Genomic DNA, 14,833 nt, shown 5'->3' on the forward strand with positions numbered 1-14,833 from the left:
TAGTGTAAACCACCTAGCAGAATTTTACAAACTTTTAAAAATCACATTTGATTTTCGAAACAAAAGTGAACTCAATGTGAAGAATTTCAAGGTAATAATAGATGTATATAGCATAAATGTACATGCGCATAGAGGAAGACTTTCTTGAACACAAATGCAAATAAAAAGAGTTTGGGCACACTCACACAAGTAGAAAAAAATAATTGAAAAAGAATTTACTCATATCATTCAATTATTTTTTCTTTAATTTTATTCAATTATGTGTCTCTAAACACTTTTTATTTGTGTTTGTGACCAAGAAATAATTTCTCCATGCGCATATTAGAACATGTAGGTTTTGACTCGTCCAACAGTATATGGGAAAGATGTTGTAATAAGAATCATCAATAGATGAACAATAACAACAATGTCCATCAATGTATAGTGTCATTCTTAGGGTAACATATTTTTGGTTGATTGAAAAATTCATTTTATTTTTATAACAGGAGAAATATTATCAATACCGTACTATGCTATAATTCAAGTCACTAGACATACCCGTGTGACACACGGATAAAATTTTATTATATACAATTTTATTAATATAGTAATATACTAATAGGGTGTTCCTGACACTATTCATGTGTACTTAGTGAGATAATACTTTAATTATTATATTTGGTCCAACATATACATTGAGTATTAGACTATATCTGCGATCTTGATCGAATTAGATTAGGATATTAGAAGTTAAAGTTTCACGCAAACAAGAATTCATGAGTTTAAGAATTAAGAAACCTAGTTAATGTCATTAAAAAAAAATATATATATTTCTTGATTTCAAGCTTTCGGTTTTCTTCATTTTTATAGTCTAAATTCATTTCTATATTTCATTCTAATGGTTCGCACAACCCTCTTCAGAATTTCTAATATACCAATTTTGTGATTATACGATATATATACTTATTGCTCTTATTACTTATCTTTCATGTTTTTTGACAAATCACCCTTCATTTTTGTGTGTGCATGTTTATGAAAGCACAAGTAGATTGTCGATCGATGATTCAAATTGGGTAAGGAATGTGTCCATGGTATTTTATATAGTCTTGAACAATTTTATGGTAGCTAAAACTATTGGATCAATAATACTATTTTGTAAACTATTTTAGAGAGAAAGCCAATTGTCTACTAGATTATAAATAATTTGATAAACCTTGGTTTGTTTTGCTCCAAGATATTTTAATTTAAGACTTCATATAAATGTTTTGTGAAAGATTGAAATGTGGCATCCTAAGCCTTTTATTGAAGATTAATTTTTTATACTTAATTTAAATCAGCCGCAAAAATTATTCGTAAATAATTTATTTTATTAAGTATCTAAAACTTGGGTTTAGGTGTTACATTAATTGTATCAAAGACTAATTTTTCTAATCAAACAGTTATAAATTAAATTCAGAGAAGTTTGATGTCTATGTTTCATGGGACAATTCATCAGCCAAATAGAAGTGCATGTCTCCCATAACTGCAGGGAGAAATTCATTTTTATATATTGATTCTACGGTCACGGTTTCACCATCATCAATCTTTATTGAACCTGGTTTTGGATAACATACAGACATTCCAACAAGGTAACCTTTCTCATTCCCAGATTCTTTTCCCGTTCCATATGTTGGTGTCGATGTACACAAATTCCTTCCATCCTAAATAATTAATGCAAAACAAAAAAAATTAATAAAGTATTATCACAAGATTAATTTGACTATATATGGAATTAAGAAAATTTATTATCATTTAAGAAATACATTGAGAAAACATAATCAAATTTAACAAAATTTAGTCAAATGAATAATATGAAACTTTACCTGTCCGTATAATATTGCATTGATAACACCTCTATGCGCATGACCAGAGGCGTAGATAAGATAACCACCTTTCTTCATAGGGATGCTTGCTTTTTGAACGTGGAAAAGGTTTGTACTATTCTTTTTTGAAATAGTAAACTCTGCATGTAATAAATACAAAAATCTTTGTGGATCACTTGTTTCTAACGTGCAAATTAATAAAATAAAAAACTATTATCATCAGGTTTAAGAAATTATCTTGTTTTATTTTTACATGAAAATGATAGTTTTTAGTATTCTATGATAGTAAATAGAGTTTCAATGAGCCACCTACTAAGGTTTTCTAACCCAATCGCCTAAGCCATATATTTGTCATGACATAATTTAATTAACCACGAAAAATAAAATAAAAAATAATTTAAATTATTTACTTAACTGACAATCGTGGATTGTTTCAGAACCATTTGTTCTTACCGGATCAGTGACATCAGGTACATAAAATCTAACTGGAATTTGGTATTGGTCCCAGTTAACCCAGGTTATGTTGTATCTTATGGCAAGATTTCTCCTTGGTGCTTGAAATCCTTTTCTCATTTTGCACTGAAACTTATCTTGGCAACAAAGGACTCCTGCTTTATATTCGGGAGTAAATTTTCCATGGAATCCAATTGTCACATCATAAAAATTTTCAGGGAGATTAAACTGGTCACACCTACATTGAACACAAATTTTCTTATTTTCAGCGCCTCGTGTATCAATGACCAGCACACCCAACAACCATTGCTCTTCCCACCCTTCTGTAATATCTGCATGGTTACCAATTTCAACCGCATATGGATAAGGAAGTTTTGTACTTGTTCCTCGCGTTTCACTTCCAGAACTCCATTGATGTGGAAGAATACCGTTGTTGCATGTTCCATCATTTCTTTTGTAAATGAGATCACCAGAAGGTTTGGTATGATCATTTGGATCCTGTGACACTGACATATTCTTCTTTATAATATATTTTAAAATAAACCAATGATGAATGTAAGTTTCATGTAATGGTACAAAGTTTCCATGTTCATTAACTAGATCAACATCAAAGCTCGTGATTCCAACATGACCTTTTGGAAATTCGATATTAAACATTTGTTTATTTGCGACTTCTCCAGGCCCCACTTCAAACTTTTTTGACAAATATGTCATTGATTGGATAACTTTTGGAGATTGTGGTTGTGCATAAGTTGCGCTTGATAGCATCACAAGTATTGATAATGAGGAAATGAATGATTTAGAGATTAATCTCATGTTTACCTGCACATAAATGATTATCGATGCATCGTTAGTTATTGTCAATACTTTTATTGTTATTATTTTATGTAAATCAATAAATAAAAATACCGCAGCGAAGATTTTTTCCTTCTTGAATTCCTTGGAATTTAAGTTAAAAACTTGTAGAATTCAATTTTGTGAAGATGTAGATATCTTGCATGTTTCCTACTTTTATAGTTGAAATCTAAAAGATTGGCATAACTTTGACGTGTAGATATGGCATGTTTCATACTTTTTTCAACAATCCCAACATATATGTTGACTTCCATTTTTAGGTGTATGAGGTGTTTGTATATGTTGTTAAGTAGTTTAACAACAAAAAAATCGTTAAAAATCTAAAAATGCAAGTCATTTAGAAAATTCCTTTTATCTAACTATTTTTGAAGATAAAAAACTTATTTTGAATACATCTCAACAAAATATTTTACTTACCAATATTATTTACAAATATTAATTAGTTACAGATATTGATTGTTATCATTTTCATCTGGAAAAAAAATGATTCATACCAAGTAATTTTTTTTGTTACAAAAGTAATCTAATCGTTACTGCGTATACCTGTTAACCGTTGGATCAATATAAAGTCATTTTTAATATACAATAATACAATCTATCTCACAATATCTTGTGGTGTCACCCTTTATCAAGTATCATTACAAATAAAATTTAAGAGAATTTTATATTATTTTATATTTTATATATATGAGATTTTACTTTATATGTTTTAATAATACACTAAAATTTCAACATAAAAAAATCAGGGAATATGATTTGTTAAAAACAAAAATTAGTTAGTAATATTAGGTATTATATTTTGTTTTTTAAGTAAAAACATATACTCCTTCCGTCCATAATTATAAGACTATTTTAAGAATTTTTTTTGTCCCTTTTTATAAGGCTCATTTGCTATTTCCAACTACATTAATTATTTCTTTACATGCATACCCCTATTTATTATACATAATTTTCTTCAATCAGCAATAAATATCATGTTGAAAACATAAACCAATTCTCTCTTAAAAGATAAAATTGTAAAAACAATAGTAATTACAAACATATTTAATACAAATATCCACTATCTTAATTCCCGTTATTTTTTCAAAAGGGTCCTATATTTAAGGACGGAGGGAGTATACAACTAATGTGAGTACAAATGATACTTTTACTATAGTCAAACAAAATCTTAGTGAGTCTACTTGGCGGAGATTCTTGTCAAAATTGATTTAAAGGATTATATTTTCATGCTGCTCTATTATTTCAATAGTCACAAAGTACTAATTTTCATAAAATTAAAAAATCAATAAATACGGAAAAAATTATTAATGTGGTTCTCCTTAATAGAAGTAAAGGAACATTTACTCTCGAATTTAGGGATGGCAATAGATACAAAATATTAACATAAAAATATTCACACATTTAATTCTCAATTTAACGACAAATTTTCTAACCAAAACTAAATACATCACACTCATTTTCTTCTTCCTTTTACCACAAAATAATAGGGTGTTTTAAACAAATTAATATTGAAGATGTAAACAAAAATATAACATAATATCATCAAGTTTTTCTCACTAAAAATCTTGCTACCCAAGGTGGGTTTTATGCTAAAGGAACTCACCATAAGCACTTCCACTTCAAACATATGCTTCAACTTATCTCCAAGCTTGCTGCTGCAAATCAAACACCCAAGCTTCTACCTTGAACGTAATTTATTGTGTTCCGGACTATGTCTAAGCCTATGTCGCCAAACCAACATACAGCTGTCTAATATCGAATAATCCCCGCCTTCATGAGGACTACTGAGGACTTCATATACATAAGCAAGTCTCCATCAATCAGGATCGTTGATGTTATCTCCAACGAACCCCCACATTCGTACCTGAGTTTGACGGAGATAACTACATAAAATCTCCCCTATATAAAGGTGGCTACGTGTGACAACGGGTACATGTTACACATTTTCACCCCTTACACTGAATCTTCTATCGAGATCTCTATAATCTCAATATAATTAGTTCGGAGAACTACCTTTGTCGTGAACTATAATAGCTCTATTGCATCAAATACCTTGTATACTTTACATTGATTGAATATACCTTGATCCAGTATACACCAGAGCATTGGTGCTAGAAGGAGGGGAATCACTTCATTCAATTGTTTTTCCATAAATTCATCACTGTAACCGTTTTTCTTTTGTTTTTCCGATGGTAGAAACTTGTTATCATCAGTGGTGCCCACGGAAAAATTAAAAAATCAACTATTATAAGTCTATTTTGCGAGATTTTATACAATTTTGTATCGGTTTTATGATTTGGTTGATCCAAATTCCTGCAAAGTGGTGTAATGCCCCACCCAAAAATTTAAATAATTCAATTATAGGTCTATTTTGCAAGATTTTATACAATTTTATGTCGGTTTTAGGTTTCGGTTGATCCAAATTCCTGCAAATTGGTGTAGTGGCCCACCCGGAAAATTTAAATAATTCAATTATAGGTCTAATTTGCGAGACTTTAAACAATTTTACAATAGTTAATTTTAGTGGCGCACCCTAATATTTTTTTCTGGCTCCGTCACTGGTTATCATTCAAGGGGTGTTGTCGCAGGTGTAACCAACTCAAGGTTCGGGGTTGGTTAAAGTTAAATTTACAGCAGAATCCTAGTCATTTAATTCGTTTATAAAATAAAACCTTTTTAATTAGTAAAATATATTTGACATATGTTTCAGATTAATTGTTGGAAAAATAGTCATAATCTATCATCAATGAAATTTATAAAGCAGTTGCATAAAATGATTAAATCAGAATACTAGTGACACTTTAAATTCAATTCAGTATAGCTTAAACTTAAAAGCATTGACAATCAACTATCTAAAGTAAAATACTAAAATTGTTTGAATTTTAATCCAAAAATTGTTCTTTATGTTTGACTCAAAATTTACTCATCTAGTCAAAACAGACACAAAGTAGCAAACTCTATTTATATACCAGGATGTCTTATTATATAAGAAAAACAAAACCATACTTGTTCTAACTATAAAATTTTGATCGATTAGTCATTCCAATAACCATTTTAACTCACCAAGGATAACTAGAACAATGGACTAATTTTATTCATGGTTGCACTCATAAAAATATGGCCCGTTTAAATAGAATTCAATAAAAAGATTTAGAGAATGGTTCCAGCATAAATAAGTGCTAAAAGTTTCAACAGTCTTGTTCTACTAGCATCGTTTACATATATATAACTATAAAAAAGAAAGATTTTTACTTGATTATGATAATTCTCTTAAGGTTTTCTCTCTAATCTCTCTAATAGCTCTTCATCCTTCTCCGCTATGGTTCTTCCTTTTCTCTCTATTCTTCAAAGTGTAGAATCAGTAAAGTGGTGACTAAATAGATTATCAATAGTGAACTAACCCTTCCACTAACTCCCGGAAACCGTCCACCTATGAAAATAGAATTGAAATGATAAATTCAACAAAAGAAATTAATTAACTTCATGTAAGAATCATCATCCAACTTGCTTTTCTTTACAAAAATAAGGAAAAATTCATAATCACATCAAACCATAGAACTTGCTTTTCTTTACAATATTTATATGAGAATGTTACAATATATTTTTATCTAGTCTGTCTATTCTTGAACTACGAAAATGTAAATAACAGCAAAACTGTTTGAACAAAACAGACAGCCAAGCACAAGCGCATCCTAACCCCAACTTGATGGTACACAAATAATTATATACTGAGTAAACTCAGTAATAAAAAGTAAACAAAATATGCATCAAGTAATCTATGTGAAGAACATGTCAGTAATACTTTACCAACGGTATCAGAAAAAAAGAGAGAAGAACATGTCAGTAATACTTTACTTCCATCATTCTGGCTTGGTTAACCTGCAACTGATGGACATCAAACAGCCTAGCTAAACTATTCCTATATTGATGGCAAATCTCTCTCTCAAGCATAAACCTATAGTTACCTTGTACTGAGTTCATTTAATGTCCTTAGGCATTAAAATTTGAGGTACTAATAACATAACCAAATATACTTATGGTAGTTGGTAAAAGTCGAAATTCTATACAAAGATGCAATGAAAGTCCATTGAACTGGAGTAAGCATCAAGTTTGTGAGGCTAAGAAATTTAAGTGCAACATATACATACAAACTCAAGATACATTAAGTATGTGTAGGTGCTTTGTAATTTTTGCTGTTGTGTTAACCATCTGTTTCATAGGGGAAAGAGCCCCTAACAATCCAGAGTTCCACCAGGAGGTAAGTAAAGTAAAGCCTGACTAAAAGTTGTTACATCTCAAACATGTTTTGCTTTTTAATACTATCTATGTATTTGCTTCTACAAACATGGCAACTTTTTTGTCTTTTTATTTTATATACAGGAAATAAGCTTCATTCATTCAAATGCTAAGAGAGCAACAATACAATCAAAGGATCATTAGACACTCCCCATCCATAAATGAGGACTTATTAAGATAGATGCTAAGGGTACATATTGAACTTTCAGAAGGCATTAAGGCAGTAACAAAACAAAATCCAAATCCAAACAACCAAGCTAAATTCTTAAACATAGTGTTATTATACACAACACAGTCAACATGACTTATTTATTATGTTTCTTGGAACATCTAAAACAAACGAAGGAATATCAAGTCTCCAACACTATATTTCCCTCCTACTTCGGAACTTCGGTTGTTTTGGCGGTCTGCTTTGGAGCTTTAGCAGAAACTCTGCAATGAAACTCGAGCTTTGGAGCCAATATTTCAGCCTCACATATTTCAGCCTCACGTGCAGCCAATATTTCAGCCTCACGTTCAGCCAATATTTCAGCCTCACGTTCAGCAATGGAAACAAGAATATCCTTCTTCAAATTCTCCTGCTGGTTCAGAGATTAATATTAAAGAACTCAAATATACGGAAAGAAACTAAATTGTGAAACTTGAATCAAAAGCATTGGTGAAGGCCACATAATAATAAACTTTGTTAACACATTTCCCGAAAAAACTTGCCCGATGTTCAAGTTCTTCAGAGGGAGTATTGGGCAGAGCCAGGTCAGCATTCACATGATCAAGTAAAATCTCATACGCTGCCAGTTCGAAATCCTGTTGGATTAAATAGTAATATTAGAGAAACTAAAATTGTGAAACTAGGATCAAAAGAAAGCAATTGCAAAACTTGCCGTGGCTTTGGTTTTTCTCAAACGAAATATGCGCCTGGGAGGTTGTGGGCGATACAGGCCTAAGCGGTGAGAACAGTCTATGCGGCCCCTAGGCATTTTTGCGCTTGTGAGATGTCAAAAGATTGGGGAGAGAAGAGACTCAGCTGCATATATAATACGAAAGAAATAAATAGTTAGTGAAATATGGCTTTCATCAAAAAATAGGAATCAAAAAAAGAAAACATGATGGAAAAGAAAAACCTCTGAACCTGATATGGTTATATCAAACACTATAACAAAAGAAAATACATAGCAGCACATAATTCAGTGAAGCAACGGAAATAGATAAAGCAAGTGTGTTACTGAAGCATTGTGGTATGCAATTTTATCGTATGCAATTTTAAAACCCTAACCCCCAAATTAAGAGAAGAATGTTTGAGCAATCGGTTCAAGAATTGGAAAAGGAAAGAGAAGAATGACAAACGAACGAAAATTCAATTCATACCTGCGACGATAGGAGAGAAAGAGAGAATGTCAAAACTTAAAGAGTTTTAAGACCGACCCGACCCCTATTTTTAACAAGCAATTTTTTTTTTATTTTTTTGAGTTTTACTTTTCCCACCCTATGCATTTCCTCGCGCGCATGCATTGTTAATGTTTTTTCAGATTTGTTCGGATTTTAAAATACGGAACGATCATTCCTCTTGCCCTAGCAGATGTGGCTGTTGCCTTCTTCGAGTTTGCTCTGCATGTCGTTGCCCAACAGTAGAGGGGTGACTAGGTCCCGACGAGCCTTGGAAGCATTCATATAGGTACATTCGGTGGTTCTACCGTGTATCCCATCCTCTTATCGTCAACCCTCCTCCAGAGCCTGACATTCGATGGTCCTCTTGGAGCTTGGTAAAGCCTAGGAATATTCTCACGGATTTGTAGGAACAAAACAAAGAAAGTCCACAGGAGTATCAATAGTGTCTTATTTTATGACCTTTTTTTTATTTTTTTATTTTATATTTGTAGTATTTTTATGACATTTTGTTGAATTTGGATGTAATACATTTACTTTTGCACGGTTGCGCCTCTTTATGACATTTGAGTTAATTTTCGTTAAAATTGTGTTTCTAAATTATGAATGAATGAATGAATGCATGTTCTTTAAATTATGAGTTTTGGTTGAAAGAATGAATGGTTGTTCCTATGTATGAACGAACGAAGGAACGAAGCTAAACAGGGAACAAGGCAGTAGCTATTGCCTGTATGTCCTAGTGCGCACAAAACTAGCGTGAGTTAACTCACGTTCTTTTTTGCACAAGTGTAACTTTCATACGTTGGGCCATTTTGACTATTTCACTTGGGAATGAGCAAATATGTTTGGGTAAAACGCAGAATTCAAATTTTTTTTAGGTTATCTCTTGTTGATATATTTGTTTGGAGGCTATCTCTATCTCTATCTATATATATATTATAAAGAAATGCCTTCAAATATTATAATACCTCAGTTACTTTTTAAATATTTTTTTTAGAAAATTAACACAAAAATAGAGATGCGTTTTTTTGTCATTTTCTTCCTATTTTACCATTATTTTAATCCACTAATAAATTTCTATTTTCTGAACGTATGTTGGAGTTCTACTGCTTAGCAAGTTGGAATTTGCCCCATTCAGGGGCAAGACAATTGTTGTAGTTGGAAGGTGCATGTAATGTAATGTAATTGTTGACATACACTTTTGTTTTATTTATTTTAGTAGAGTTATGTTGTAGATCTGAAATGCTATTAATAAATATTATGAATACTTGTTATAATGGAGTTATATTGCTTAACTTTATATTTTTTTTCGAGTTTTATAAATTTTTTAGGTTTTATTTAGGATTTTTAGGGTTTATGTATAATTTGCACTTCAAGTGTTTGATGAAATGTTTGAATGAGTTTTTCATTGATTGTTTAATTTTTTTTATGGTGTAGATTTGAAACAATGACTGATCAGTTTGATGTTAGCGCACGCTTCAACGGTGGAAGACATCAGATGTTCAAGGTTTGATACATCAATGTCACGTTAAAAGATCTCAAGGATCATCTGGATGAAATCAATCAAGGACTCAACCCCAGTGAAAAAAGGAAGGTGAAATGTATTTGGTATAAACGTCCAACGTTGGACTACGGGAGAATAACGTTTTGTCTGCTAGAATTGAAGAACGACGATGACGTGAGAAGCATGTTCTCAATTTTTTGGTACATGGTTCCGCTTATCAATGTAACGCCCTAGTTATTTAATTAATTATTTTATTATGTGGAGTATATATATATATATATATTTATATATGATGTTGGTGATTTATGTGGGGTATATGCATGTATTCATATATATGTGATTTTTGGATGTTTTATGTGGTGGATTATTTTACTATATGGTTTATTTTATAATAATTAAAATAAGTATGAAATATTAGTTATTTTGGAGTTTGGGGAGTTATTTAACATTTATTAAAATTAAAGGGAGTTAAATGAAAATAGAAGGGAGTTACAAGTAATGGGAAGTTAGGAAAAGAGAGGTTAGAAAGCTTTGTACGTAAAACTGGCAAGTTGGGAGAAAAAGAGGAGAAGACCAAGTTAGAGCCAAGAGTGATTTTGTGCTGCATTCCTTCTGCAAAATTAAGGTAAGGGTGAGGTTTTCTTCAGTAATATAGTTATTGATTTCTGATTTTGTGTTTAACAGAGTTGTGGTGAGAATTTGGGAAATTGGGTTTTTATGGTAAAATGATGATTTTGAGTTTATGAGCATGATTTTGGAGTTATAATTAGTTTCTGGTTGCATAGAACACTTAGTTAGGTATCTGTAAACTGATTTGGGGAGTGATTGGAAGAAAAATGGGATTTTGGGGAAAAACCAGTTTTCTGCCCGTACTGATGTTCATCGCTCGCCTCGCGAGCATTCATGTCTCGCCTCGCGAGTGAATAACATCACTACTCGCCTCGCGAGCAGTCCAACTCGCCATGGCGAGTAAGCCCAGATAAAACTTGATTTTTTTGAAAAGTTGTTATAAGGTGTTTTGGGGATGGTTTAAGGTACCTAGATGATAATAAAGATGAATGGTGGAAGTTTTAGGTTAAAAAGATGAATAGGAAACTTAGGAATGGAGTTTGAGTGAGAAAATGTCACTTTTCCCGAGAGCACCTAGTTTTCACTCGCCTCTAGTTCGCCTTGAACTCGCCGTGGCGAGCTAGTGTTGTCCGTGAACTCGCCGTGGCGAGCAGATGTGCTCGCGAGGCGAGCTACCCTGTTCCAGAGTGTTGTTTTGCTAGCTTGGTTAGTAGTGGTTGGTGTTGTTGGTTTTGAGCATAGTTATATAATTATGCATTGTTGTGATTGATTGAATTGCTGGATTGATGATGATTAATGATGATGAATGCATTGTATGTTTAAGTATTGAATCATACATGTTGTTTAAGTTGAGTCACATGGAGTTGCATTGCATGGTCAGTTGTATGTAGATATACACAAGTAGGTCCATTGCATATGCATAAAACAGCGGTGAGGGCTTCGGTCCTGGAGTACTAGTTGCTCAACAGCGGTGAGGGCTTCGGTCCTGATGAATGCTTTAACCATTCAAAAGCGGTGAGGGCCTCGGTCCTGATTGGTACCACATGCATAATTGCATCTCATTAAGAAGTCTAAGATGGTGTCTTAGCAGTGGTCATGTCATTTGCATGAGTCTTGGTGAATTGTTGATGTTGATGGTATGATATACATTGAATACTACTTGTTAAGTGGATGATTATGATGATGTTGTTGTGGTTGTGAATAATTATAATATTTGCAAGTGAACATGTTTGAAGTTATAGGGTGTTAGATTCATTTGATGATCTTAATATCTATATTTATTGTTGTGAATCTCACCCCTTCTGCTTGAAAATGTTGCCCTTCCTATGGGTAACTTGCAGGTGATCCTGAGTAGTCGGTGGTGGCTCAAGAGTCGTGTCTAGGGCTCTGATACGTGGGTTGGGAGTCATTTTATTATTTCATTGTTGTTTTCCCTTCCATGTATCAAATTTTGGAACTTGTTGATGTGCCCTTTCATTGGCTAACTTTTGTTGTTTAGGCTTAATGCCAAGATGTTGTTGGAGATTAAAATATTGTTGTTGCTATTGCAAATGCAAAACTTTCCGCTGCATTAATTTGAAGTTATGACTGTTGTTGAATTAAATAGTTTTATTTTCTATTTAAGAATTTTAATATGACGTGTAACATGCCGTTGTGAAATTACTCTGATGTATTTATGCTATTTTATTGCATTTGGGTAACGGGGTGTTACAATCAATATGTCTGTCATGTTGCAGAGATCAACTGAAGAAATTCTCAACAGTTTGATTCCGCTAAAAGATCGTGATTAGGTAGGGAATGCACCTTTCAACTACAACAATTGTCTTACCTCTGAAATGGAATAATTCAAACTTGCTAAACAACAGTTCCCAAGCATTCACCCGAAAGTTTTATTGTTCCTTTCACAATATTAAATTTTTGTTTGGTTTTGATGAATGTATTGAAGTGTCGCAGAATACACATCATTCTTTTGACACTTGAATACCATCATCTAAACCAAACTTACAAGAATTTAATCTTCTGAAAGGAACAATAGAACTTCTCGGTGAATGTTTGTTTAGCAAGTTTGAATTTACCCATTTCAATGGTAAATAACGCCTTGAATTTTAATCCAAGATATTACTTAAAAAAATTATATTTCAATTACAATTTAAAAAACCTAAATTTAATTTCTCGCACACGTACAATTCGGAGTTCCACCGGGAGGTAAGTAAAGCACTAAAAGTTGTTACATCTGAAACATGTTTTGCTTTTACTACTATCTATGTATTTGCTTCTACAAACATGGCAACTTTTGTCTTTTTATTTTATATCCAGGAGATAAGCTTCATTCATTCAAATGCTAAGAGAGCAACAATACAATCAAAGGATCATTAGACACTCCCCATCCATAAATGAGGACTTATTAAGATAGATGCTAAGGGTACATATTGAACTTTCAAAAGGCATTAAGGCAGTAACAAAACAAAATCCAAATCCAAACAACCAAGCTAAATTCTTAAACATAGTGTTATTATACACAACACAGTCAACATGACTTATTTATTATGTTTCTTGGAACATCTAAAACAAACCAAGGAAATATCAAGTCTCCAACACTATATTTCCCTCCTACTTCGGAACTTCGGTTGTTTTGGCTGTCTGCTTTGGAGCTTTAGCAGAAACTCTGCAATGAAACTCGAGCTTTGGAGCCAATATTTCAGCCTCACGTTCAGCAATGGAATCAAGAACATCCTTCTTCAAATTCTCCTGCTGGTTCAGAGATTAATATTAAAGAACTCAAATATACGGAAAGAAACTAAAATTGTGAAACTTGAATCAAAAGCATTGGTGAAGGCCACATAATAATGAACTTTGTTAACACATTTCCCGAAAAAACTTGCCCAAAGTTCTAGGTCAGAGGGAGTGTTGGGCAGAGCCAGGTCAGCATTCACTTGATCAAGTATAATCTCCAACGAGGCCAGTTCGAAATCCTGTTGGATTAAATAGTAATATTAGAGAAACTAAAATTGTGAAACTAGGATCAAAAGAAAGCAATTGCAAAACTTGCCGTGGCTTTGGTTTTTCTCATACAAAATTTGTGCTTGGGAGGTTGTGGGTGATACAGGCCTAGGCGGTGAGAACAGTCTGAGCGGCCCCAAGGCATTTTTGCGCTTGTGAGATGTCAAAAGATTGGGGAGAGAAGAGACTCAGCTGCATATATAATACGAAAGAAATAAATAGTTAGTGAAATATGGCTTTCATCAAAAAATAGGAATCAAAAAAAGAAAACATGATGGAAAAGAAAAACCTCTGAACCTGATATGGTTATATCAAACACTATAACAAAAGAAAATACATAGCAGCACATAATTCAGTGAAGCAACGGAAATAGATAAAGCAAGTGTGTTACTGAAGCATTGTGGTATGCAATTTTATCGTATGCAATTTTAAAACCCTAACCCCCAAATTAAGAGAAGAATGTTTGAGCAATCGGTTCAAGCATTGGAAAAGGAAAGAGAAGAATGACAAACAAACGAAAATTCAATTCGTACCTGCGAGGATCGGAGAGAAAGAGAGAACTTAATCGTGTAATCGTCGAGAGAGGAGAGAAAGAGAGAAGAGAAATTTATAAAGCAGTTGCATAAAATGATTAAATCAGAATACTAGTGACACTTTAAATTCAATTCAGTATAGCTTAAACTTAAAAGCATTGACAATCAACTATCTAAAGTAAAATACTAAAATTGTTTGAATTTTAATCCAAAAATTGTTCTTTATGTTTGACTCAAAATTTACTCAAGGTCATATTCATCTAGTCAAAACAGACACAAAGTAGCAAACTCTATTTATATACCAGGATGTCTTATTATATAAGAAAAACCAAACCATACTTCTAACTATAAAATTTTGATCGATTAGTCATTCCAATAACCATTATATTTTAACTCAC

The 14,833-nt window shown here is 32.4% G+C and overlaps 2 protein-coding genes across 3 annotated transcripts; both read right to left on the reverse strand.

Annotated features, from left to right (window-relative positions):
- Nucleotides 1-1,448: 1,448 nt before the first annotated feature.
- On the reverse strand, nucleotides 1,449-2,807 carry LOC11438577 (uncharacterized). Its single transcript, XM_003620697.2, has 3 exons — nucleotides 2,252-2,807; nucleotides 1,842-1,981; nucleotides 1,449-1,679 (listed from the first exon to the last, which is right to left on the reverse strand). Exons 1-3 carry the CDS (start codon nucleotides 2,805-2,807, stop codon nucleotides 1,449-1,451), a joined length of 927 nt encoding a protein of 308 aa, XP_003620745.2.
- Nucleotides 2,808-7,580: 4,773 nt separating this feature from the next.
- LOC120580824 (uncharacterized) lies at nucleotides 7,581-14,525 on the reverse strand. Of its 2 annotated transcripts, XM_039834968.1 has the most exons (6): nucleotides 14,436-14,525; nucleotides 13,952-14,094; nucleotides 13,785-13,874; nucleotides 13,606-13,650; nucleotides 7,955-7,978; nucleotides 7,581-7,915 (listed from the first exon to the last, which is right to left on the reverse strand). In XM_039834968.1, exons 2-6 carry the CDS (start codon nucleotides 14,045-14,047, stop codon nucleotides 7,823-7,825), a joined length of 348 nt encoding a protein of 115 aa, XP_039690902.1. In that variant the 5' UTR covers nucleotides 14,048-14,094; nucleotides 14,436-14,525; the 3' UTR covers nucleotides 7,581-7,822. The 2 variants fall into 2 exon arrangements, with proteins under 2 accessions (XP_039690902.1, XP_039690903.1); XM_039834969.1 differs by lacking the exons at nucleotides 7,581-7,915; nucleotides 7,955-7,978 and having other exon boundaries at nucleotides 13,216-13,650.
- Nucleotides 14,526-14,833: the final 308 nt, after the last annotated feature.

This window comes from Medicago truncatula, chromosome 6 (genome assembly GCF_003473485.1).
Source record: "Medicago truncatula cultivar Jemalong A17 chromosome 6, MtrunA17r5.0-ANR, whole genome shotgun sequence".
NCBI classification, from domain to species: Eukaryota; Viridiplantae; Streptophyta; class Magnoliopsida; order Fabales; family Fabaceae; genus Medicago; species Medicago truncatula.